The sequence below is a fragment of the Phacochoerus africanus genome, chromosome 7 (assembly GCF_016906955.1).
Source record: "Phacochoerus africanus isolate WHEZ1 chromosome 7, ROS_Pafr_v1, whole genome shotgun sequence".
Lineage (NCBI taxonomy): Eukaryota > Metazoa > Chordata > Mammalia > Artiodactyla > Suidae > Phacochoerus > Phacochoerus africanus.
In genome coordinates, this window is record NC_062550.1 from 7287891 (window position 1) to 7315549 (window position 27659).

The 27659-nt window shown below is 41.4% G+C and overlaps 1 protein-coding gene across 1 annotated transcript in view; it reads right to left on the bottom strand.

Moving 5' to 3' along the window:
* Positions 1 to 27659, bottom strand: part of EP300 (E1A binding protein p300) — an 81459-nt gene that overhangs the window by 13862 nt on the left and 39938 nt on the right. The window contains exons 7-22 of the mRNA XM_047786165.1: positions 22728 to 22821; positions 21799 to 21936; positions 20451 to 20568; positions 19516 to 19690; positions 16054 to 16131; positions 15488 to 15597; positions 13491 to 13628; positions 12288 to 12725; positions 10843 to 11022; positions 10308 to 10452; positions 8034 to 8152; positions 6308 to 6547; positions 5617 to 5705; positions 3512 to 3592; positions 1554 to 1610; positions 1023 to 1100 (exon numbers count right to left, since the gene is read on the bottom strand). Coding sequence (XP_047642121.1) covers positions 1023 to 1100; positions 1554 to 1610; positions 3512 to 3592; positions 5617 to 5705; positions 6308 to 6547; positions 8034 to 8152; positions 10308 to 10452; positions 10843 to 11022; positions 12288 to 12725; positions 13491 to 13628; positions 15488 to 15597; positions 16054 to 16131; positions 19516 to 19690; positions 20451 to 20568; positions 21799 to 21936; positions 22728 to 22821 — 2278 coding nt within the window. The remainder of the gene's footprint in view (positions 1 to 1022; positions 1101 to 1553; positions 1611 to 3511; positions 3593 to 5616; positions 5706 to 6307; positions 6548 to 8033; positions 8153 to 10307; positions 10453 to 10842; positions 11023 to 12287; positions 12726 to 13490; positions 13629 to 15487; positions 15598 to 16053; positions 16132 to 19515; positions 19691 to 20450; positions 20569 to 21798; positions 21937 to 22727; positions 22822 to 27659) is intronic.

The window sequence follows — 27659 nt, forward strand, 5'->3', positions numbered from 1 at the left end:
CCGTGAGCTGGGTTTAGGTCGCAGACGTGGCTCAGAACCGGTGTTGCTGTGGCTCTGATGTATAGGCTGGCAGCAAGAGCTCTGATCAGATCCCTAGCTTGGGAACCTCCATACGCCGAGGGTGTGGCCCTAAAAAGACAAAAAAAGGAGTTCCCGTCGTGGTGCAGTGGTTAACGAATCCGAATAGGAACCATGAGGTTGCGGGTTTGATCCCTGGCCTTGCTCAGTGGGTGTTGTCATGAGCAGTGGTGTAGGTCACAGATGCGGCTCGGATCCTGTGTTGCTGTGGCTCTGGCATAGGCTGGCAGCTACAGCTCTGATTCGACCCCTAGCCTGGGAACCTCCATATGCCGCAGGTGTGGCCCTGGAAAGACAAAAAAAACCCCAACAACCCCCCCCCCCCCCCCAAAAAAAACAAAAAAAAGACAAAAAACAGAAAAAAGGCAAATAAAAAAGAACCAGCAGGAGTTCTTGTTGTGGCACAGCGGAAACAAACCCGACTAGTATCCATGAGGATTCGGGTTTGATCTCTGGCCTCACTCAGTGGGTTAAGGATCCAGCATTGCCATGAACCACAGATGCGGCTTGGATCTGACATTGCCACTGGCTGTGGTGTAGCCTGGCAGCTGTGGCTCCAATTCAACCCCTTGCCTGAGAACTTCTATATGCCCTGGGTACAACCCTAAAAAGAAATAATAAAAATTAAAGAAGAACCAGCAAAATGAAGTATTTGTATATGGGTTGAAATAATGCAAATAAGAGAAAGATCTCTATTTTTGGATTCTAGGTTAAATTTTTTTGTTTGCTGTGCCCCTGACTGCAGTAACACCAGAGCCTTAATCCCCTGCACCCCAAGGGAATGCTGATTTAATGTTTTAATACTGGATTTTAATTTTCTTTTTCCAATTCAAAGAAGAATTTTTAGAGATAGTAACTTTGAAGATAAAATCACTGCCAAGAAGACAAAAACTTGCTAAAACCCACGACAAAGAAAACGTCTAGGGAAAATACTGATGTCTCACCCAGACGGCCAGACGATCTCGTGATGAAGGACACAGATCTGGTGCATCTTTCTTCCACACTCCGTGCATTCAACAAACCTAGAAGTGAAAGGTCAAAGTGCCAAGATTAAGTCCAAATCTTTAACCAGGTCAAAACATCCAATATTTCTCAATTTGTGACAATTCCAAAAAGAGCCAAGATCATGTGGAAAGAACTGAAGTAACAGTTTTTTTTTTTTTTAAAGAGCTAAACCCGCAGCATATGGAAGTTCCCAGTCTAGGGGTCGAATCAGAGCTACAGCTGCCAGCCTATACCATAGCCACAGCAACTTGGGCTGAGCCGCGTCTTCAACCAGCACCATAGCTCACGGCAATGACAGATCCTTAACCCACCCACCGAGCGAGGCCAGGGGTTGGTGAACCGGCATCCACATGAATCATGAATACCAGTCGGATTTGTTTCCACTGTGCTACAGTGGGAACTCGCTGAAGCAATAGTTTTAAAAAGAAAGAAAATCAAAGTGTACTGACTACTCAAGGAGAATGACTTACAGTTCAGGATCCAGAGTGTCATTTTTTCTCTTTGAAAATTGTTCCTTGTTTATTGTACTAAGGAAAGAAGAGGGAGACAATGAGAAAAAGTGACATAAAAGATGATCAATCAGACTACTGTTCTAACCAAAGGGACAAAAACCCCACCCTGTAAGTGGATTATTTAAATCTTCCAAAAATATACCAAGGATACAATAAAAAGGAACAGCCTTGGCTCCCACAAAATGCACATTTATATAAAGGAATGCCCATGTTTTTGGAAAGGACTTTGTAGTAAATCTATTACCATTTACAGGAAAAGGAGAACCCAGTAAGGACTAAAAATATGAATTTGTTCTTCTCCTTTTAAAATCTTGCCTACTCCTTTCAGTGTTAGTATTTATACCTTTTACTAGTTTAATGTTCCTAGACTGTGTATGAGACACAATATGTGTAGAGAGGTATATATAGAGGGAGTTAAATCATTATTTAAAAAAAAATTTTTTTTTCCAGCACAGCTTAGTCAAACAACTTTTTATATTAATAGAAAATTTCAGTATCAGGAGTACATATTTCAGGTTACTTATAGTTCGCCAAAAAACATTTTCACATGGTCTCCCATCCTGAAATCTAGCGCAGATATAGATTTATACTACCATAAATCTACCATACTGCTCAGATCCCCCCAGATACAGAAACCAACCATCTTACCCTCTACCTAGAACAGACTTCAGGTGGCTGAACTTTGGCTTCTGTGATTCCTCCTCACAAAAATGAGGACATCTCCACACTTAAACCATTTTCTACTAGTTACAGGCTAGAGATCCAAGGGTCAACGGTCTAAGACCTTGTTACTCCAAGTGTCCTGAAGACCAGCAGCACAGGAGGAGTGGGAACTTGTTAGTAATGCATGTTTTCAGGCCTGCTGCTGATCTGCAGAACCGGAAGAGGGATCTCTACACTCTTCAAAGCCAGTGATGTGCTGTCCTAAGGTAAAGAGCATGTGGTGAGCCACTCGACAGCACCAATGGTCAGGCTGCCTCCCTTTCTTGCATCAGGGAAACCTGGCTAGATGAGACTTCCCTGGTTTAGCCAAGGGTCAGAAAACCTCCCTAAAATTCAAGGGGACCCAGTACCTACTCCTCAGACCAGTACCAGACCCCACTATATTATATGTCAATGGTGACTGAAGGAAGTACAACTTCAAAACCCAATTTGGAAACATTCAATTTTTCTCAGAAGTTCTGTGTTTACTAGTAACATAGTAATTCCACACTTTTTTGGGAAATGTTCTGAATTGCTTCTGCTTATTACAGGTTAAATTGAAAAAGCAGCTGATATTAAAAAAGACACCAACTAGTTCTTTTTCCCTAAAAACAGTCCAAATTTGAGTGTCTAACTAAATCTTAGAGATTAGAAGACCTGTGAAGCAGTTTAGGCCATGTCTGAAGATTTTTCTTGGCATTTACCAAACCACGAGAGCTTCTGAGGCTGCAGAAGTCCAACCATAAGAGTCACTCTCACAGACTCCGAAACCTCTTATGCTGTTAAAGGATGTGCATGATTACGGTGACTTTCACACTGTTACCTTTACGAGAAGGTGTAACTGGTTCATTTCCCCTCCAACTCCTAACGCTAAGAATGAAGTTCCCTTATATGTGTTAGAAGTTGACTGTTTCCTCATAAAAGAAACATATCTTAAAATGATAAAACCTAACATGACATCCGGTACCGCTGTATCCCCGGACGGTGGAATGTCCTCCATCGGCACTGACCAATATGGTAGCCACTAGCCACGCGATGTCAACTGAGCAACCGAAACTAGGAATTTAAGTTGTATTTACTTTGAATAACTATCTATGGCAAACGGCTACCCTACTGGATAGCATAACCCAAGGCTACTTAGAAGCCTGAACATAATCACCTGATAACAAACTGAGAAATAGGACAGTACTTTCCAAAATAATGTAGTTACTTACGTTTGAGGCTGGGAAGGGTCATCCCCCAAAGAAACGCTCTCCCCTTGGATTTCATTGAAACACTTCTCACAGAAATGATACCTGTCGGCAAGAAGGCCATACTGGGGTGAACTGTTCCGTTCACACAACACAGCCCAAGCCAAGCAACGAAGCCACCAATCACAGCAGGCCAAGGAGGGGGACGGGAGCAGAGAGCAGGTCATCAACGGCGACAAGGACATTCAATGATGCAGATTTATGGACCCCACAGTTTGGGTTTTGTTTTTGGTTTTGTTTTTTGCAATCAAAGCCAAGTGCAGACAACGACAAGCATGAGGGAGAAAAAAAAAAACACAAAACAAACGAAGAAATGAGGGATTGCAGGACAACAAAAAACATAAAAGCAAGACAAGACAACACAAAGCAGAAAGCCAAGGCAAAGCACAGATTAGCATTAAATATCTCAATGGGATCACAAGTAGCAAATGATTACAGCAAATAAAACAAACAAGTCTCACACAGACCTACACCCTTTCATTTTAGTAATTAATGCTTCCTGATGCAAATAGTCAAAAGGAGAATAAATATATACCGGGGAGAGAAGAATTGCAATTCTATGTAACAAAGAAAAACCCACTATGGAATGGATACAGTACAAGGAAATAATCATCTAAAAACAACTGTGGTCTGAAATAAAACCACAAAATTTCTTTTAGATCCCATGGAAGCTACATAAGTACAATAAAAAGTCTGCACAGCTAAATCCTGATTTTAGCCACCAATGACATAGTTTACAAGGGAAAAGAAAGTCAGTGGTGTGTGAAGGTAAATGATTACATACATAGTCCTTGATACAAAGCCTGTAAGCACACAGATCACTGTTAAAAATCCAGAAATGGTATATAAATGCCAAGATTACTGCGCAAGAAGTTTTATGCCCACTGTCACTTGCTTTTTTTGAATACATGGTGCTTATGACAATTTGAGACCCACTTTTCCTAGGTTTTAATGAGTGGAAAAAAAAAAAGGTAGATTCTAATGACTACAAAGCATTAGGAGAATGCACCTAACTTTTTGTAAATAAAACAAAAAGTTTAAGTTACTTTTTCAAAGCTAGAAATACAACTGTAGCACACAAGTTCAGCAAAAAACCTAAGATAAAACACCTTGCTATTACTGTCACAGAGCCTCAAGTAAATGCCGCATGTCAGCTATACTATTGGCTGATTACACAAAATAAAAGATAAATCATGATTAAGAGAGATTAGTGAATATAATTTGTGTGATTATAGCCTTATTTGAGCAGGAGAAAATAAAGGAGAAGTGTCTAATTTATTAGAAGGCCACTGTCACATGTAAGTCTTTCTCAAGGAACAGTCTGGTACAGAGCTATTTTTGGAGGTACTCCTTTTTATTTGCTTAATATAGCAAAGCCAATACCTGGGAATCCTCTATTTTTAATTTTTCTCCTTTTGGTCATGTCTGTGGCATGTGGAAGTTCCCAGGCCAGGGACTGAACCCATGGCACAGCAGGGACCCAAGCCACAGCAGTGACAAACAGGATCCTTAGCCCGCTGAGTCATAAGGGAACAACAATCCTGTTTTTATGTACTCCAAGAAAAACTCAGGGATAGGCTGCACACAAAAAGGAAACATTTCCTAAAAGATACAGCTGGCAAACAAACTTTTGGTTAAAGTTTTCTCGGTAGTTTTGGGAATAGCAATCAATAGCTGACAGCAATTTCATGGACAAGCAGAAAGACTAGTTTGAAAATTATCTGTTTTGCCCAAGGCTGTGGTGAGCTACAAACGGACAATGGAAAGAAATGTGAGGCCTGGGAGTGAATCCTATGTATGACACCAACTCATAAAGTTGCTTAACTTCTTAATGCCTTCGGTTCCTGCCTTTTAAAAATAAGGGCCCCAACAACAAACACAAAGCTACTTTCTCCTGGGAAACTATATGATTCTGCAAACAAAGGCAGAACGCAAAGACCAGAACTTGTGCTTTACAATTGTTTTCGAGCGAGTTACACACGCACCATGACTGTATGTGTGCTGGTCCATCCGCATGCACTCCCTAGACACGCGGACACTGTGACCGTGGTTCACACAGTGGAGCTTACCTGTTTTGGTAACTGTAATAAGTGGCATCACGGGGGATTGTGCATAACTGTTTGCCATAGCAACAGAGTGTCTGTGGAGAGAATTCCAACTGCAAAAGAAACCATTGGTTAAATATGGTTCGAAGGGTGAGCTAAAAAACATTTACACTGGCAAATTAAAAAAAAAAAATTTTTTTCTTATGGCCACATCTGCAGCATATGGAAGTCCCCAGGCTGGGGGGAGAATAGAGCTGCCCCATCTGTGACCTACGCTGCAACTTGCACTAACTCAAGATCCATTGAGCAAGGCAAGGGATTGAACCTGCACATCCTCATGGACACTATGTTGGGGTCTTAACCTGCTGCGCCACAACAGGAACACCAGAAACAAACTTTTCTGAAGTCTTAATTCTCATGTTGGCTCTCATCATGGGCAATGTCAGTTTCCAACACAGTTCACGGAACTAAAACCACTCTACTTTACTACTGTATTATCTCACCACTGCGGTAAGCTTAATGGTCACATCCTTCCACCATTACCAAAGAACTCAGGAGGACAAGAGGAACTCCTTGTGAACTGGCAGGCACAGAAAAATTAGCTCATGCTGGGCACTGTGTACCACAGGCAACTATGACCAAGTTCCTAACATCTGATGATTCAGGATTTTATTTGGTCTAGTTTTTGGTGCAATTCTGTGCAAGAATTTCTTACCTTTCTACCACAACAGTATCCAAGACTCTGCATGACTGGGTCAATTTCTTGTTCAAAGACCTCAGACAGCTTGGAGCAGTATTTGTACACCCGTGACGTTTTCCGATTATATAACCAAGCATTGTTAAACATGAGCCAAATGTCGTCCACATACTGCCAGGGTTCCTGATACTGTCCAGTGTCTAACTTCCTCTTGATGGTAGAAAGATCCATGGGGCTCTTCACAATGTCAAAGTAATCCTAGAAAGGAAAGGGACACCAACATTGCCCAAAGCCTCACTCAGTACACTCAAGGTCTACAGCGTATCTTGCTGTAATCACTGGTTTTTTAGAAAACGTGAAGTCTTCGATGTATATTTCCAAAGAAATGACTGATGCCCATCACTTGTTTAAATCATTAGTCTACAGAGAAACGAAGCATCCAGGGGCAGAGAAAATAAAAACTACTACAGACTAGCAAGCTGACATCTACAAAAGCAATTCCAGAGACTTTACCTTGGTATATGTGTGATAAATTCAGAGTGAGAGGTCAAAAACCCTTAACATTTTACTACTAGAAGGGACCTAAAGATAAAACTAAGCCCAGAGAAGGTCAGTGACCCATCTAAGGCCATAGAAAAATACAGGGGGAAAAAAAGGCTCTAATGGATTTTTGCTCCTCAAAGCACTCCAATTCCTTATCCAATACCACTTAAAATCCTCAAATGAAACCTGTCAGCAGCCTGGTGTGTAAAGGTAACTTTATAAAAAGCAGATAAAGCTAATTTGGGTCCATCTTTTCACGAACTGTTACTCAAGTGATAAAAATAAATAAGCTATATATGATCCAGCAATCCGCTATGAGCTATATATCCAAGAGAAATAAAGATGCACACACACATTCACACACAAATGTGTATGCAAATATTCATAGGCTCCCTATTCTCTTTTAATTTTATTTATTTATTTATCTATTTATTTGTCTTTTTGCCTTTTCTAGGGCCGCTCCCACAGCATATGGAGTTCCCAGGCTAGGGGCCTGATCGGAGCTGTAGCCGCCAGCCTACGTCACAGCCATAGCAACGCAGTATCTGAGCCGCGTCTGCGACCTACACCACAGCTCACAGCAATGCCGGATCCTTAACCCACTGAGCAAGGCCAGGGATCAAACCCGCAACCTCATGGTTCCCAGCAGATTTGTTAACCACTGAGCCACGACGGGAACTCCCTAGGCTTCCTATTCTCAACAGCCAAAATGTATATAAACAACCCAAATGTCTATCAACTAATGAATGAGTAAAGAAAATGCCTGTCTATCACACAATGGAGTACTGCTGGGCCCTAAAAAGGAATCAAGCCCTGACTTGTGTTACAATATGGACAAATCTTGAAAACTTATGCCAGGTGACAGATGCCAGTCACAAAGAACCATATACTGCAAGATTCCATATTTGATGAAATGTCTGGAACAGATATATCCAGAAACAGAAAGTAGACCAGCAGGTGGTTAGGAGTAAGGGGGGCTGCAGGAGGAAATGGGGAGTGACTGCTTGTGGAGATGGGATTTCTTTTTTGGGGTGATGAAAACGATACAAAACTGTGGAGACAGTTGTACAAGTCTGTTAATACAGAAAACCCACTGAATTGTACACTTTATAAATGGGTGACTTGTATGACACGTAAATTTCATCCAAATAAAGCTTTCAGCAAATTTTAATAGAAACGAGAAGTACTACCACATACTTACAGGGATTCCCAGAAGTTGAGGATCCACAGGCTGACGAAAGGGAAGGGATTCTGGATCCTGACGGTAAAGTGCCTCCAATGTTGGCATCAGTGCCTGTCGTAACTCGTCAGGTTTGAAAACTTAAGAAGAGTGTATTTGAAATTAGTTACTAATTAATAAACAGCGGAAGAAAAAAAGTTCAAGCTAAAGCTATAAAATCTATCTCAAGACTCAGAAAACACAAAATTCCCCCAATTGTCCCCATGAAATACCCCCCCTGTTTCTAACTCCTGGTTGTCTTTGGATAGAGCCTTTAAAACACCTTGTCTACTCACCTTTAAATACCCTTCATGACTCAGCTAATTTCTTAGCCAGAAACCCAGTTAAGACAGTCTTCACCAAGTAGAAACAGAATCCTAAGCCTTCCAAAAATTTGTGAAAAGACTTATCAGAATATTCCCAAACATACTGACAATAGGTGAGGTATCAATACCGTTGAGCAGTAACAGAAAAAAGCCTTTCTTCATAGTAATAGCATATAATAAGCCAGAAATTAGACTTATCACCAAAGGAATCGGAACCACTGAAGGGCAAGAGTCCTTTGCTAAAATGCTTGAGGTTTTAGAGCTTTAGAACAAGACTTATTTACTTTTTTTGGGGGGGGGCATCTGTGCCATGCAGCAGCTTGATGTGGGATCTCATTTAGCAGGGAGTGAACCTGGACCACAGCGGTCAAAGCACCAAGTCCCAACCACTAGACCACTGGGGAACTCCCTTATATTTTCTTACTATGTTAGTTGCAAATATTGGGTTTAAGTCTAAAGAAAGAGAATTGTTATTTTAAGAATGATGAACTAAGGCCATCAAATGATGTTCAAATTTATCCTCAGTATAGTATTTTCCAAAAGTTAGGAAAGATTTGCTGGTGTGCCCCAAATGGTATTAAACTACTATTTAAGAGGCTGGCCATTAAGGGTCTAGTTCGAGCTTTAAAATCACTCTGAGGAGAGGCCTTGTTATTTCTTCTGTTTGCAAATTAACTTTATCTTCAAGAGAGTACATTTGTCAGTACCTTGTGTATTTTTCACCACGTGGTTGGGGCTGCCATGAAAAAAATCAGACAAATAGATGGGAGGAGCTTTTTTGTTCCTAATTTTTTTTTTGTCTTTTGTCTTTTTTTAGGGCCGCACCCGAGGCACATAGAGGTTTCCCAGGCTAGGGGTCTAATTGGAGCTGTAGCTGCCGGACTACGCCAAAGCCACAGCAACTTGGGATCTGAGCTGCGTCTGCAACCTACACCACTGCTCACGGCAATGCTGGATCCTTAACCCACTGAGCCAGGCCAGGGATTGAACCCACAACTTGAAGGTTCCTAGTCAGATTTGTTTCTCCTGCACCATGATGGGAACTCCGCTGTTTCTCATACTTTACTGTGCTCAAAAAAAACAGAATTTGAGTAAATTTGTGAGATAAGCTGTTTTATAAACAGATTCCTAATAGTAAGACTGGGTTTGTTGCAGCCTACATTAAAATAGTACCTCAATACATAACTTTATTTTTAAATGAAAATAACTTAATCTGGCCATTTTAAAGCATACTGTATTCATGGAGCACTTTTACATATCATTTTTAGGAGCCAGTAGATTCCCCCTTGAGATAAGTCCTACTTGTGCCCAAGAGGGGTTAGTAGAGCCACAGGAAATTCTAGTCCGAAACTAGTTAGTAAATTCATTTCTGTGGGAATTAACATTCTCTGCTAAGCACTGCTGCTTGCTCGGCCTGATTCATTAATATTCAGCAGTGTGGTTTGGAGCAGAGACTCTGAATTAGTCTGCCTGGGCTGAGTAAGCTGGGGCAAGTTACTTGACTTTGCTAAACCTCAGTTCTCCCACCTGTAAAAAATGAGGATCAGTAACCTCAGACATGCTGTGAAATTCTTGGATGAGACGGAGCAGGTGTGTGGCACAGTGCCAAGTGTATAGGATACATAAAATATTATGAATGGTATTACCTCCTGCATTTTAGTCGAGGATATTATTTAATAACTTGTCTCCTCTGACAAAGGTAATTTTGAGAAGTTAGCCGCCCAGTGACTATAGGAAGCGTTCAAATATACCTAAAAGAAAGCCAGTTTCTTCTACAACATTAGTGATAATGAAGCAGCCAGGCCAAGGGCTCCAAGTTTAATGAACTCACATTAAAGTTCAACTTCAAGGCCCATGAAGCCCAATCTCATTCTACTAAGGTCTTTGGTTTTCTGTCCGCCTCCACAAATACAGAGCCTAGGAGACTTACTCTTCTTCTTCGACTGTCCTGGGGCTGGAGATGACTGGGTCGCTGAAGTACTTGGCTGGTCTTCTTCCTCTTTTGTTTCAGCTTTTAATTCAGTGCCTCTCTCTTCTGTTTCTGTAGGTTCCACTTTGCAGTCTTCTGCTTTAGTCTAAGAGGCAAAGTAGGAATTTTTAGTATTTCAAAGACCTACAACTGAGAAGCAATAACATCATTTTATTTGCTCCTGTGGTCATATCTGAAGACCCTTTCTTGGTATTTCCATGTCGCCAGCATGCAGGTTCGATCCCAGCCTGGTACAGTGGGCTAAAGGATCTGGTGTTGCTGCAGCTGTGGCTTGGATCTGATCCCTGGCTGGGGAACTCCATATGCCATGGGGCAGTAGAAGAAGAAAAACAAACCAACTAACCCAAAACCCTTTCTCTTAAGGAAATCAACAAAATGAGATCTAATTACCAGAATACTCTGCTGTTAACGTGTCTAACTAGGTTCCTAGACGGAGGTCCTAGGCAAAAAACAGTAGTGATTGCCCAACTCTCACCTCTGGAATATCCTCTGGCTGAGTATCTGCTGGTTCTGGTGGATCCACTTCCATTTTAGCCTCCATTTTCACTTCCTGTGAAGGCTGCTTCTCAGGAATGTTCTGAGAATTCACTTCTGTGCTACTAGTAGAAGGAGGGTTTGACACCTGCCCTTCGATGCTTACAGCTGGCTGGGAAAGCTGGGTAGAAAGAGGGAAAAACAAAAAGCTTGTCTATTTTACAATCAGAATTTAGGCTGTACAACAAGATGGCACAATTAACCACCTACTTCTAGGCTAGTGTCAGGTTCTCCATTTATGGTGCTTGCACTTCCTCTACCTGTTTCACCCCCTGGAAGTAAATTATGTTTAAGAACAGGAGAACGAGGACTTGCAAATACCTGTTGGCTGGTTGAGGATAAAAGAGCCAGCAACTGTTTCTTCAGTAACTCATTCTGTGGCACTTACTGAACCCACTCGGTAATGGGGTTGAGAAATGACTGCCTCGAGGAGCTCAAATTTATATAGAAATGGAAAGCAAATAAGGATGACTGGCAATCTTCTTTTCAACTTCTCATTAGAAAAAGTTTCAAATGTACAGAAAAGTAAAGAGAATATCATGAACTTCCACAAGGAGCAGCTGTTTTGAATCATCTCATTCTAGTGGGATAACTAGCCATCTTTTTCCCCAAGTCGTCTAATAACTTACCTCATAGTGAGAAGTTAGTACTTTCAGACTATCCTACACAGAATGGTTTCCTTTCTGCATCCTGCCTTTCCTTACCTATCAGAGGCTAGATGAAAGTCACTGATGAACAGTTTTACGAAGCTGCTGGGACACATGGGGCTTCTCATTTTGCCAACATGAGAGAGAACTGAAATATTAGCCTCAGTGATCAAGGAGCAAGTTCTGTATCATGACACACAGAGTATGAGAAGCAAGCATGGGACTACTGGATGTGCATCTGGAGCTCTACTACACAGACAAGCCCTTTGCAAGGAAACTCCAGGCTAGTCCAGGCCCATACTTTTCTCATCTTACATCATGATTTTCTGACTTTGGCTAGGACCACAGACAACCATAAATCGATGATTTTTTTCATTTGCTCTTAAATACAGTAGTTCAGACTGTATGAAAAGATTCTTTGATTATGTGTAAAATTCACATGGTGTATGAAACACACCGCTGACTCTTTCCCTGTCACCTCCCTTTACGTGCTCTCAGGCCTTAGACCTTAACACGACCATGGTCAACATCAGACCTAAGCAAAGTCTGTGAGCTCCTTCTATGTTAGGTATCACCACAGGAAGAAAAAAAGAAAGGAAAGAAAGTCTGAAACTACAAAGAGATTCTAGGCTAACTGAGGAGACAACATGGGAAAAAACAATAGAGAATAAAAACAGCACAGAAGCAATGGAACACTACAGCAGAGCTGAAATGACTGCTTAACCCCATCTCTGCTTACTGGAGTTGCCGGCTGCGGAGGAAGCAGTGGCGCTGTCGGGGTGGGAACAGAGGCAGCTGTACTTTGCTGTGACAGAGGCTGCTGTTGCGGCTGGTCAGCTGTAGGAGCAGCAGGGAGTGAAGGCTGCACTTGGGGAGGAAGTTGGGTTGGTGGTGGTGTAGGCGTCTGTCTTGGAGGTGGATGTAGAGCCTGGGACTGTGGCCCTGATGGCATGGCTGGAGGTGTAGGAACAGGGGCTGGAATTGCTGTTGCTGGTGGCTGCTGAGCCCCTATGCTTGGGGGAGTGTGGTGAGGGGTGGGGGTACGACTAGGTACAGGAGAGGGTGAATTCTGATGCAAAACTGGTTGAGGGAGAGGCGGACAGTGAATGTGGCTCCCTTGAGACCCAGGAGGCATTATAGGAGAGTTCACAGGGCAGGAAGAACTGGACATTTGTGCCTGTTAAAATAAAAAAAACCAGAACAAGGTGCAATTTAGAACAGAAGAAATATTTACATAGGTAGGCTATATACATTTAAAAACACCAACTGATCAAACAGAAACCATCAATGAAAGCCTCTAACTCAAAATATGCTGAAAACTCCATTTTTGCAGGCATATCTTTGGAAAATCCAACCAATATAGTAATTAAGAAGGCTTTAAGGAGTTCCCTTCTTGTGCAGTGGGTTAAGGATCTGGGGTTGTCACCACAATGGCTCAGGTCACTGTTGTGGCTCAGGTTCAATCCCTGGCCTTAGAACTTTCGAACGCTGAGGGAGTGGGGGGAAAAAAAAAGAGAGAGAGGACCTTAAAAATTTCAGCAGAATGGCCTCAGCTGCTGCAGGGGCATGGGACAAGTGAGTGCACAGTGTTTTCTGGCTGTCCCATGCGCTCTTCAGCCAGAGTTCTTCTTTCTGCATTGTAGTTCTCAGTAAGATATCAGTATAAAAAACATTCACTATCTTTACTAATGGTTAAAAGTATTTTATTTAAAATTTAACCCTTTTCTTATCAATACGTTATTAATAGCACTAAGTCACAGAGTAAACCCCTTCATGTTCAGAATACCAAATGTCCATAACTGTTCTTATTAAAAACTTAATCATCTATTTTCACTCATTATTTGCTGCCAACCTTCCCTGTAAAAAAAAATCCAGATCAAGAGAAGTTTCAAAAATCACACAAGAAGAGAGAAGAGAAAAAAAATCCACTTGTGACACTTACTTGAGACACAGGTGCTTGACCGCCAGATGGCGCCAAAGGCATATTTGTTACATTCATTCCCTGTGCTGGGAACTGAGCCTGAGGAAGAAACTGGCTCTGGCTGGAAGGCTGCTGCATGCGAGGTCCATAGCCCATGGGCTGTACACACATAAAAAAACAAAAACAAAAACACAGAGCATCAAATTGCTTCTTTTCAGTTATTCTACAACAGCTGGAATCACCAGTTGCTCTGGCCCTGCTATCAGGAGGGTGGAATAGGAAAGAAGAAAGTGTACTCCAATCTGGCATGAGAGCAGCTAACTTTCACGCCAAGATAATGGAAGAACAGCTTCACAGCTTACCGAAGCCCACTCTAAAGAAATTACTCAAATGCACCCAGAACAAGGTGCAGAGGTTTCTATTTCTTTGCACACTCTGTTTTTAAAGTGAAGACAACCAATCACAATTTTACGAGGTGTTTGCTTAGAGGGGGTACTGTAAAAGCACAAAATAAAAACCCACAGTGAGTAATTATGGAGCACAACATGACAAAACTTCATAATCTAAGAAAGGTATTTGTCTTACAGATTAAAAGGAAGACTAAAACCTCTCATTAAACATGGCTGAATGGTGCTAGACAACTCCAAAAAGGCTCAACGACAGAAAGCACTGGCTAACTCTAAGAGGCGAGGCCAATGTGGGAAGGCGGAGGACAGGTTTAAGATAAGGACCAGTGAGATGCTCACAGTCCTTCTTCCGCAGTCTTGAGAACCAGGCAACTGCCCCACCATCACCCTGCTGACAGTTTCCTAGCTGGGTAGGTTCTATGTTTGGGGAAGACAAGCATCATGGAAGAGAGATGACTTGTCCAAGTACGTAGACTACTCAACACTGTGACTCCAAGCAATGGTGACTGGGTGCTCTTATAAGCTTTCTAGGACTGTGACTATCAATAGCATTTGGAAGCAACAGCTTTCATGACATCATATATGTTTTGAAATGATCACTTATAGAGCACTCAAATTTACAGCTAACTATAGTTTAATCATAATGAATCCTTTAAATGTATATTCAGGAGATGGCCTTTTTCTTTTTTTTTTAAGGCCGCACCTATGGCATGAGGAGGTTCCCAAGCTAGGAATCTAATCAGAGCTGTCGCCACCAGCCTATGCCAGATCCACAGTAACACCAGATCTGAGCCGCGCCTGCAACCTACACCACAGCTCACAGCAACGCCGGATCCTTAACCCACTGAGTGAGGCCAGGGATCGAACCTGCAACCTCATGATTCCTAGTCAGATTCGCCTCCATTGCATCACGACGGGAACTCCATGGATATGGCTTTTTTCTAAATTTTCTTTTTTTATAGCTGCACTTGTGGCATATGGAAGTTCCTGGGCTAAAGTTTGAACTGAAGCTGCAGGTGAAGCCCATGCCACTACTGCAACACAGAAATGCAGGATCCTTAACACACTAAGCGAGGTCAGTGTTTGAACCCGAATCCTCACAGAGACAACGTCAGGTCCTCAACTGCTGAGCCACAACAGGAATGCTGAACTTTCTTCAAATTAAATTCTTTTAGCATCTCAGAGATTATTCTTGTAGGATAGATTTCTAAAAACAATGTATAGGCAAAAAAGGTAGGTGAAAACGAATGACTTTAGTATTTACTGACTAACTGTGGTATATTCTTTAGTTTTAATTATTTAATCCTGTCTACGTTAAGGGCCAAATGCAACAGAACTACAGAAAAAAATCAAGGTTAAGGATTAATTACATATAGTTAGCTGTTTAAGCAAGTGTGAGAATTTGTTTACAAAGTATAAACAAAGAAAAGAGATTTTTAAAATATCAAGGAGGAGTTCTATTGTGGTACAGTGGCTGTCATCACTGCAGCAGCCTGGATTGCTGCTGAGGCGTAGGTTTGATCCCTGGCCCGGGAACTTTCACAGGCCATGGGCACAGAAAAAAAAAAATTCAGGTAAAGGCCAAAAAGATTACCCAGAGGTCAAACTTACCGGGTTGAGAGTTCCAGGTTGAGCTAACTGTCCATGGTGCTGAAGAGGAGAGGTTTGCCGAGGTCCAATAGGGGGCTGGGGCATACTCATCTGGCCAAACTGATTCAAACCTGTAAGTGAATCAATTCACTGAACTGATGAGATCTGAACACCTTCACGTAACTGGAGAATAAAAGAGTTCTATGTCATTTTATCCGGACAAAAAAAAAAAAAAAAAAGGAACCTGCTTCCAACTGTGGAAGAATGTTTCATCCACAGCAGCCACAGAAAGGAACTGTTAATTAAGGGATGGTCTCTGAACCAAATTTTAAAATCTGGAATAAACTCTATCTCGGCCAGTTGTTTTTAAATGGATGCCTGATCATTTAATGTCTTTTGCCCCTTGACCTGCCAGCCAACCTGCGCTTTAACCCTTCCTTCCTCCTTGGGCTCCTGCTCTAAAAGGTTTTCTGGTTTCACCTGCTGCTGGCCCGAGGCAGGAAACAAGGTGGGGGGGTGTAATCTTCTAATACACTAGGAACTAAAAAAGGCCGTGCTTAAGCATGTGGATTTCTTTCCTAACTTACCGGGCTGTGGAGTTATCCGAGGCATCATCTGGTTTGGCACACTGCCACGGATCACAGAGGGATCAGGCAAGGGACCGTCTAGGTGGAATACAGAAATGGTTACAAATGCATCTTTCAGGTAGCTAGTCCCTTTAAAAAGACAAAAAAAAAAAAAAAAAAAAAAAAAAAAACAAAAAACAACCAAAAAACCCTACGAAAGTGTAGTAATAACTTAGAGAATTCAGTTGGAATATCAAAAGAATGAAGCTAGACAGGAACCTGATGAAAATGCTAGTTTTGGAATGGAAAATGGCTCCAAATGGTTTTAAAAGATTATAGGCGCGCACGCGTGCGCGCACACACACACACACACACACTCTTTCCATTTTTGGCCTCCCTGAAGGATATGGAGTTCCTGAGCCAGAAATCAGTTCTGAGTTGCAGGCAGATGCAACCTACGCCACAGCTGTACCAACACAGGATCCTTTAGTCGCACTGTGTTGGGCCAGGGTTGAACCTGCATCCTGGCACTGCAGAGGTGCCAATCCCATTGTGCCACAGCAGGAACTCTTAGAACATATCTTTCTGAACCAGGTTGCTTTTACCACTGACAAGAAAATGATGTAAGACCTTATATTTGAAAAGACTAATATAGTATGTAATATGCTGTTGGTGATTAATCCTTATTCTTTCATTGATATAGAGAATATCTCTGCAGTCAAGAGTCACAGAGTTCATCCGACGGCCAAATTTGATTGTGTATAGCAATAATGTGTTTTTATGCATACAAGCCCACTGTGAACACTGACTTTAAAATACACATATTATACTGTGCTATGTATCATATGCCTCTTAAATACAAAAACAGAAATAATCCAGAATGATTAAATATACATATGTAAATTGTTTTCTTAGATTATCTGCACATTCTCTAACAGTGGTTCCCAACCTTTTCACACCATGAGGCACAAAAAAAATGTTTCTTTTGTATCCCAGGATGCTTGTAGTGTAGTGACCCAGCTCTACCTTGCACCCCCACCCAAAGGGCTATGCACAGGCCCTAGTCCCACGTGTGGCAGACTGTGCTCTAAAGAGAAGCCCACCACTTCAGACAACTCTCACAATTTCCTGTTACCAGTGATCCTTTACTAAAAAGTTCGATGCACTAAATAGCAACAAATGAGTAGGACTCCTATTCTATATGTATATTAAGGAACTTAGCATCTTTTTTTTTTTTGTCTTTTTGCCATTTCTTTGGCCGCTTCCGAGGCATATGGAAGTTCCCACCCAGGCTAGGGGTCGAATCGGAGCTGTAGCTGCCAGCCTACACCAGAGCCACAGCAACGAGGGATCCGAGCCGCGTCTGCGACCGACACCACAGCTCACAGCAATGCCGGATCGTTAACCCACTGAGCAAGGGCAGGGATCGAACCCGCAACCTCATGGTTCCTAGTTGGATTTATTAACCACTGCGCCACGACAGGAACTCCAGGAACTTAGCATCTTTAACATGAAAATATTTTCTTGGGTTTGCCATTAATTGTGCTTATGAATTTTTTTTTTTCTTCAAAGCTTCCAGGTACTGTTCAGTTTAGAGACTTTTCATTTCATTTTATATTTTCTTCAATATTCTGTGTAGTACTTTTGATTTTTTGTTTAAAGTTTAAATATCATTGCTTCTTTTTTTTTTTTTTTTGTCATTTCTTAGGCCGCTCCCGTGGCATATGGAGTTTCCCAGGCTAGGGGTCCAATGGGAGCTGTAGCCACCAGCCTACGCCAGAGCCACAGCAACGCGGGATCTGAGCTGCGTCTGCAACCTACACCACAGCTCACGGCAACGCCGGATCGTTAACCCACTGAGCAAGGGCAGGGATCGAACCCTCAACCTCATGGTTCCTAGTTGGATTCGTTAACCACTGCTCCACGACGGGAACTCCTAAATATCATTGCTTCTGCCTGCACCAGTACCACTCTGTTTTTCTTTTAACCTAAGACTACAATTTAATATCTGAGATTTTTTTGGGGGGGGAGCTATACCCATGACATGTGCAAATTCCCAGGCCAGGGATCGAATCTGCTGCGCACATGGGAATGTCCTGAGAGACCTTTAACTTGGCTCAAATTTCTACCGAATTCAAGTACATCCTATCACACTCAAATATCTCAAATTTGTCCACTTGTCTCTATACCTTAGTTACAGCCTTAGTTTCAAGTCATCAGCACTTAAAGTGTCCTCAACTCTAGTCATGACTTTGTTACCTACTCAAAAAATACCTGCATTTTCCCTTGCCCGTGGGGCCTCCATGTATGCTATTCCCTCTGCCAGAAATGCTACTGCTGTTCTCAATTCCTTTCACATCATGGACCAATAAGAAAATACATCTAGCACGCTATGGTTAACAAATGAGGCTGCTAAAGGCTAGTGGCAGTCAACAGTTCTCCACTTTATTACTTTAAGGCCTGGAGGGGGCAAATTTCTCAGCCTACTTATAATCCACTAAAAGCCTAAGAGTTGGTACCAGCTGGCTTAGTTGGTACTAACGACTGGTAACCAGCTTTCCCTGACTCAAGAAATACAGGTTTTCTCCATCACAGCCTTTCATGTATCACTTAAACGGCCTGTATTCCTCCTCACTATTGTGCACTTAACACCATGTTTCGATGCCTGGAACTAGTAATGAGTCAAATGTATAATCACCTTGGCTGTCAAGTTAATTCATTAGGTCAAGAAGGCTGCTATAACCAGAACACTGAAACTAAACTGTCAAGATAAATTTGAAATGATGCTTCTGAAAAAATAAATAGGGAGTTCCCGTCGTGGTGCAGTGGTTAACGAATCCGACTAGGAACCATGAGGTTGCGGGTTTGGTCCCTGCCCTTGCTCAGTGGGTTAACGATCAGGCGTTGCCGTGAGCTGTGGTGTAGGTCGCAGACACGGCTCGGATCCCGGGTTGCTGTGGCTCTGGTGTAGGCCGGCGGCTACAGCTCCGATTGGACTGGGAACCTCCATATGCCGCAGGAGCGGCCCAAGAAATAGCAAAAAGACAAAAAAAAAAAAAAGAAGCTCTTAGCCTTTGAACATACTGTGTTAAGAAGGTGTGACAATGCTAGTAACACGACATGGATTGCTTTGGCTGTATCAAAGCCAGTGAGGACTGTGAACCTGCTCATCTACATCTACTGGGTGCCTCCTATCTGCAAGTCAGAGAAAAACCTGTGGGCTATCACTTCCTAGGTGTCATTATCAGAAATATCCTTTGGCACTAAAAATGAAGCCATATCATCAAACACACGTTAAGAAGCAAGTCCAGAAATCTTCAATATACTATTCATATACTGTAGAGAATTATTTTCTTTGGAAAGGCAAAAGGGTCATTGGAAGACTCTAGAATAGTTACATCAGCTAATGCAAATTAGTGAATTTGGTAAGGAACCATTTTATTACAATTTCTCCCCAAAATACCTATAATAAAAAACACTTACTAGAAGTCATCCCTGGTTGTGGCTGTCCCATATTAGGCCCTGGGTTCATGGAAACTGGCACCATGCTTGCAGCACTTGGTAGCATGTTCTGTTTTTGCAGTCTAGTCCTTCGCTTTTCTTCTAGTTCCTTCTGGATCTTATAGATCTTCTCAGCTAGCAGGTGGTAGTATTCCGCCTTTTTGTATTTTAGAAATAGAGATGAGGGGAAAGATGAACTACCATCAGCTAACAGAAAATATGAACTGAGAACAGGTATTAGTTTCATTTAAAGAGGCAGGCTGATACAGCAGAGATTATCACAACCTTGCAAATCAACTATACTTCCACAAAGGATAAAGTTTCCTTAAAAATTAAAAAAAAAAAGAGGTAGGCAGAAACAAAAACAGAGAAGAATCAAGCTAATCTACTTTCTTAGATCATTCCAAATTTGAGCTCATGGTTGGAATGATCACGTGAAAAGATGCTTTATAAAGAACTGACAGAGCAAAACATGACCTCTCAAAGTCGGTTTACGATTTACAGCATGTGGAAAGAATATACTACATTTTGAAGAAGTGCCAATTTAGAGAAGAAAGTTCAACTGATACGGAAATACTACTTGAGATGAAAATACTAATAAGCAGCTGATTCACCATATTCTAGTGAAAATAGCACAGAGCTGGTAACAGCTAAACCACTTTTGAGTTGACAGAAGGACAACCCAGATAAAGTGCCACACGAGTACACTGCATTATTAAGAGGAAAAAATGTAAGATTCTTGACACACACTTTAAGAAAACTGCTTTGTTGTCGTGACTCCACAGTGAGAATAAGACAGGATGGCTAAAGGGTGTCCCCTAAAGCACTGTATCCAATGTACAGACAACAAAGAGGAATAAACTAAACAACCAAAAAAGGTCCATTTTTGACTTTATCTAGAAAAAACAGATGCTTACTCGATTGTTTGCAGATTCATACATGTCTCCTTCCACTTTCCGGGCATATGCAACAAGGTTTTCCATTCGTCTGTCTTTTAAAGCAGCAGGATCCGGAGTAGGAAATATGGCTTGAACACTAGAAATAGAAAATCCTACCGCTATTATATCATGTCAGCTTTTTGTTTTCATCATAGAAATATCAGTATTTGGGAGTTCCCACTGTGGCTCAGCAGTAATGAACCCAACCAGGATCCATAAGGATGTAGGTTCAATCCCTGGACTCTTTGAGAGGGTTAAATATCTGCCACTGCCATGAGCTGCAGCATAGGATGCAGATGTGGCTCAGATCTGGCACTGCTGTGGCTGTGGCATGGACTGGCAGCTGTGGCACCAATTCAATCCCTTGCTTGGGAACTTCCATATGCCACGGGAGCAGCCCTTAAAAAAAAGAAAGAAAAGAAATACACAGTATTTCATTTATTTTTTTAATGGCCACACTTGCAGAGACTGAATCCAAGCTACAGATGCAACCTATGCCGCAGGTGTGGCAACACTGGATCCTTTAACTCACTGCATTGGGCTAGAGATCGAACTCAGACCTCCAAAGCACCGAGCCAGTGCATTTGGATTCTTAACCACGGCAGGAACACCAATATAGAGTATTTTAAAGTCTTCCTAATCATTATTTTCTCTCTCTCCCTCCCCCCTTTTGGCCGCACTTGCAGCATGTGGAAGTTCCTGGGCCAGGAATCTAACCCACGCCACAGCAGCAACCCAAGCCACAGCAGTGACGCAATATCCTTAAGCTGCCGAGCCACCAGGGAATTCCCAGTATTTTCTCATTTATATACCACAAAGACATTAGGTACAATTTAATTAATTAATTAATCAATCAGGGCGGCACCTTTCCCTAGGCTAGGGGTTGAATTGGAGCTGTAGCCACCGGCCTACACCACAGCCACAGCAACATCAGATCCAAGCCACATCTGCGACCTACACCATAGCTCACAGCAACGCTGGATCCTTAACCCATTGAGCGAGGCCAGGGATCGAACCCGCAACCTCATGGTTCCTGGTCGGATTCGTTTCCACTGCAACACGACAGGAACTCCAAAGTGCAGACTTTTTAACTAATATATTGATTACTGTCACTAGGCAGAATCGTTCACACACTGTTAAGGCTGAAAGACTCCTAACATTTCATGGTGAAGAAGAGAATAGGAAGCAAGAAAGCCACAAGAGAAGTGCTGGCAGAAAAGGCCAGGTTATAAAAATATCAATAGTATTTCTGTGTCTAAGTGCCTGGCAGACTGACTTGAAGCATGCTGACCTGGTAACTCTTTAAAAAACATGCCTACAATCTTACAGTTTGTGAACAAGATGATTTCGAAGATCCTGAGTAATATCTTCATGCCATTGTTTCCGAATTCCAGTACTAGATGGTTGAGCTGCTGTTGGCATAGGACCCAGGGAGGCCACGCTGGCATTTTCACTCATCATTGGGCTTTAAAAAGGAGTCATGAAATAGTTTTAGTGAAGAAGGTAGGAGAAAGAAGGGGATCTCATTTAAGTAGGGCTGACAGTAATGACTACAGCAGGGCCAAAACACTGTGACACGTCTATTTGTATAAGGAGGTCTAGGCGAAACGGTGTGTATGTGTTTATACTTGTGTGAGGGACAACAGTTAAACCCACAATATTTCAGTGTGTGGAAGGGTAGACAATTGTCTTTGTTTAAAAAGACTAAATCTTCTATTTTAAGACTAAGCTGTCACTTTGACAGAGCTTATCCTAGGGAATCCACTGGGCAATGGATTGTCTCTAGGATAGGGCAAACTCTTTCTTCCTCCTCCTTTCGGCTGTACTCACAGCATATACATTCTGGGTCAGGGATCGAATCTGAGGCCATAGCTGCAACCAATGCCACAGCCATGGCAATACCAGATCCTTACCTACTACACCAGGCCAGGATCAAACCTGCACCTCAGCAGTGACCCAAGCCACTGCAGAGACAATGCTGGAGACTTAACCCACTGTGCCACAGTGCAAACTCCGAAACCCGTAATTTAATTAGCTGACTTTGCAATTTCTTCCTATATTTGGGAAGGTGTCAGTTATCCCAAATAACTGATACAATTTCTAAACAGGTTCTAGAGAATGTTAAGAATAAACTCAAACATACTATTTGTCTTCATTCATCAAGGTATCTCCAAATTAAGGAAATTTAAAAACTCAGACAAGGAATGTCTAACAAGTGCTTGAAACCTGACAAAGGGCAACAAAGACAAAACTTACTTTTGAGAACTTATGGCTGAATGCAACATCGAGTCAGAAAGAAGATTCGATGTTTGAACTCCCACACCTCCATTTACTCCCATAGGACTAGCACCTAGGTCAAAACAAAAAACAAGATAAAGTACTTCAAAAATCAGTAACAACAACAAAAACAACAAAAAGGAAGAGAAAGGAAGAAGGAAAAGCTACTTAAGTACTAGAAAAAACATCACAAGAAATTTTTATCCTTCCAAAGTAAGACTCAAAACAGAATTCTTGGAGTTCCCCGTGGTGGTGCAGCAGAAACAAATCTGACTGGGAACCATGAGGTTGCGGGTTCGATCCCTGGCCTTGCTCACTGGGTTAAGGATCCGGCATTGCCATTAGCTGTGGTGTAGGTCACAGATGTACCTCGGATCTGGCGTTGCTTTGGCTCTGGCGTAGGCCAGAAGCTGTAGCTCTGATTAAACCCCTAGCCTGGGAACCTCCATATGCTGCTGGTGCAGCCCTAAAAGTACAAAAGACAAACAAACAAAAAACGAAAAAAACCCACACAGAATTCTTAAGAACATTAAAAAATTTGAGTAACAAGTAAAATAATCACCATAAACAAAGAAAGAAATGACAAATGGGGGGGGGTGCTAGCAATATACACGATGAATAACTACTTGCAGTATAATTATAGGAGCACCTCTGTATGGGCTAATACACAAAGTACCTTACAAGCAACCAGTTAAAAAAAGAACAGGCAACTTACATAAAAATACAACAGCTTTAAAAATGCAAATATGCTCTGTTGCATTTAAAATAAAATTTCAATGTATTTCTCCAGTATAAAATGGTGAAAACGGTTTTCAAAGTTTGAGAATACCAAATGTTTAGGAAGGTTTGGGGAAAGAAGCATTTTCAATGGACATACTCATTCTACATATTTTGTCTTACTATTTTTTTAAACGAACACAAATTACACACAGACAATAACAGTAATGATGTTAAAAGGAGTAAAAAATAAAACCAAAACTGCAGGGAATTAAGTTATACATGCATATGCTTTCATAAGCACAATCTATATAAGGACATAAGGAACCTAAGTATGAAGATCCCTAGGGAGGGGAATGAAAAACAATGTTTGAGTTAAAATTAAATGTCTTTTTTTTTTTTTTTTAACTGCCACATGTGCAGCATATGGAAGTTCCTGGGCCAGGGGTGGAATCAGCTGCAGCTGCAATCTACACCAAAGCTTGCAGCAACTCTGGATCCTTAACCCACTGATTGAGGTCAGGGATCCTATCTGCATCCTCCTAGATACTATGTTGGGTTCTTAACCTGCTGGGCCACAAGAGGAACTCCAAAATTAGACATTTTTATTGAATACACCTTCAAACTGGCTTGAATAATTCTATATGCCAATAATACTTTTTCAAATAATAACAATTTTAATAAACACTCTATTTGTTTAAAAACAAAAAAACCCAACAGCCAAACTCATACCAAATTTTCATGTGGTTAAAAAATTCTGATAGACAATTCTATTAATATACTCAAGATATTTTAGCTAAAATCAAGAAAAAAAACTTTCCACTAAAATGCAAATAATTGACTAGATTTCTAAATAATGTGTAATAAAAACCCTGTTGCCTTCTTTCATATGCTTCTAAATGCTCAGGCAAAACTTTGCTTCTGTCAGCATCAGGGTGGCTCTGAAATATAGTTGCTGGTGGTCTGTTTACTCCATGTGTATACTCATTTGTAGAAAAATTATGTATCCTTAACACAAACTTATCGGTGGCAACAGGATGGAGGGAGGAGAAAAAGTAATTACACTGCATATTAATTTGCTTATCTTACTGCCTTCTGATGGCACATGAAAACACAGCCAAACATCCTCTCCAAAGTATTAAGGTCCATTTAATACCTGGCATCAATTGTAAGTAATGGCTCAATCCTAACGTGAAAAGGAATGCCCTTACCCAGGTTAGTATTTAAGACCCCAAGAGTGAGCATTCATTTGAGAATACAACCATATGGTCAGACACTACTGGCAGAGACAATTAAGTCAGAAAAAAAAAAAAAAAAAAAAAGAACAAAAAAGAATTCATAGCACATAAAAACCAGTGAGAATATCACTCACGCAACCCCATGTATATATTTTAAGCTCTAGGAGGAATCCTTAAGCCCTAGGAGATGACCTATTTTCCCTAAGCTCTAATGAAATCTTTAGAGAATAAGTGAATTTAACAGTAACTAGAAAATTAAGAATGTGGTCAAATACGGTCTCAGAGGGCTTTAGTCAGCTCTGGTTTGGGCTTCCTTGTTCCCTCCCTGCTACAGAATCTCTAAAGCCTGATATACACAGTAGAAATCCTATTCTTTTGTTTATTTACTCACTTACGTGTACATCCAGACCTGAGATGTTTCAAAGGAGGGATCATGTTCCTTTAGTATGTTTGTTTTTAGCACACAGCACATTGAAGTGAATGCTATTATTTATTCGAATGCCCTTGTCAATCACAGGTACCTAAAATTTATTACTCTGAGAATGTCCCAGCATTATAGCCAGTTCTGCCACAGTGAGACACATCTCTAGTCCCAAGTTGTTTCTGTGAATATTTTCCCCATGAGTTAGTAAAAATGTGTGTTTAGGTGCTTCATCCTACTCGGTATCACACACCTCAGGTAAAGGTTGTATGACAAAGATTCTTAAACCATAAACATGAACATACTTCTAAAAAAATCTGACAGCCCGTGGAAACAAACTAGGGACCATGTCTAACAAGTCAGATATAAAACCTCCAGAAGAGGGTACAAAACAAAACCCAGACGTTCTTGACAGTAATAGTTCCACAATTTCCATAAAATAGTTGAAAGTTAGGTAATCAATGATTTGAAGGTCAGCAATAAAACAAGAGAATAAGGATACTGCGAAGGCTAGCTAAAAGCAAATGAAGAGTCCCAAGAAATTTTTATGCCAATGGGAGTTGCCATCATGGCGCAGGGGAAACGAATCTGATTAGAAAACATGAGGTTGCAGGTTCGATCCCTGGGCTTGCTCAGTGGGTTAAGGATCTGGCGTTGCTGTGAGCTATGGTGTAGGTCAAAGACACAGCTTGGATCCCGAGTTGCTGTGGCTCTGGTGTAGGCTGGCAGCTGTAGCTCCAATTGGGACCCCTAGCCTGGGAATGTCCATATGTCAGATGTGGCCCTAAAAAGACAAAAGACAAAAAAGAAAAGAAAGAAATTTCTATGCCAAAATTATTAAAACTTGACGGAATACACACCACCATCCACGACATACTCGTCCCCTAAATGTTTAACCAAGGCCTAGTGATAAGGAAACCATCAGACAGATACAAACTATGAGACAATCCACAGGGCTCATCAAGTCAAGTGATGAATAAAGAAAAGTGAGATGACGTCTAGATTGAGAGACAAAAAGACAACAAAATGAATACGAAATACTTCACAGATTTGGGGTGACAATTACAGAAATTAAAATATAGATTGTATATTTACTGCACCAATGTTGAGTTTTGCAGGTGTGGTAACAATACAGTGGTATGGAAAAGACTGTCCTTTGTTACTAGGAAACACATGCTGAAACAGTTAGTAGTCAGGTGTGAGGGTATCTCTAGTCCACACAGAGACAAAGCTAAGGTGGCAAAAGTGTTGAAAATCAGCACATCTTGAAAAACAGTATATGCTACTATCTTCAGTGAACTACAACAACTTTTAGGTAGGTCTGAAAACTCCAAATTGAAATTTAAGAGAAAAAATGTAATCATACAGGGGAAAAACGTCACGAAAATACTATCTTTAAATCTGCAACAACTATGAAAGAAGAACCTGGAATTTTTTTTTTTTTTTTGCTTTTTAGGGCCGCACCTGTGACATACAGAGGTTCCCAGGTTAGGGGTCTAATTGGAGCTACAGCTGCTGGCCTACACCACAGCCACAGCAATGCAGGATCCGAGCCTCATCTGTGATCTACACCACAGCTCACGACAACACCAGATCCCTGGCCCACTGAGCAAGGCCAGGGATCAAACCCCCAACCTCATGGTTCCCAGTCAGATTCATTTCTGCTGCTCCACAACGGGAACTCTGAACCTGGAATATTTTAAATCACTTGTCAGGGAGAATACACTGATGCTTTTATGTAAGTTGCTTTTGTTTACAAACAGGATAAAAATGTTACATTATTAAGGGGACACAATATAATCTTGTTTGTGAATTTGGCCTACCAGATCTAGTCCGAACCTGAAATATCCTAAAATAAGGATCATCAGTGGAAGGAAACCAAAGTGAAAAGAGCTTTGCTTAATATTTAAAAATCATAAAAGATGTCAAGAGTAAGAGCACAGTAATAACACTAATTTGAAAATTTAACAACTCTGAATTTACTTGTTTTTTTCTGATAATAAGAGTACTAGGCTAGGGCCAAGCTGAAACTCCAGAGTCATATTTCTGATAATTACTCAAATTACTATATTCCTGGAGTTCCTGTTGTGGCTCAGTGGTTAACGAATCTGACTAGCATCCATGAGGATGCAGGTTAAATCCCTGGCCTTGCTCAGTGGCTTACGGATCTGGCATTGCCATGAGCTGTGGTGTAGGTTGCAAGTGCGTCTCGGATCCTGCGTTGCTGTGGCATAGGCCGGCAGCTACAACTCTGATTTGACCCCTATCCTGGGAATCTCCATATGTTGCAGGTGCAGCCCTAAAAAGCAAAAACAAAAAACCCACTATATTCCTAGTTAAATCCATTATAGAACAGTAATGATGACAGAATCCTTAAAGGATCACTCCTGAAAAAAAACAAAAACACAAAAAACCCCTCATATTCTAAAAACCCTGGTCCAAACATCATCCAAAAGTATAGTTTTTTGGCAATACCTGCAGCCCTGACCAGGGATTGAAATTGAGCTACAGCTGCAACCTATGCCACAGCAATGA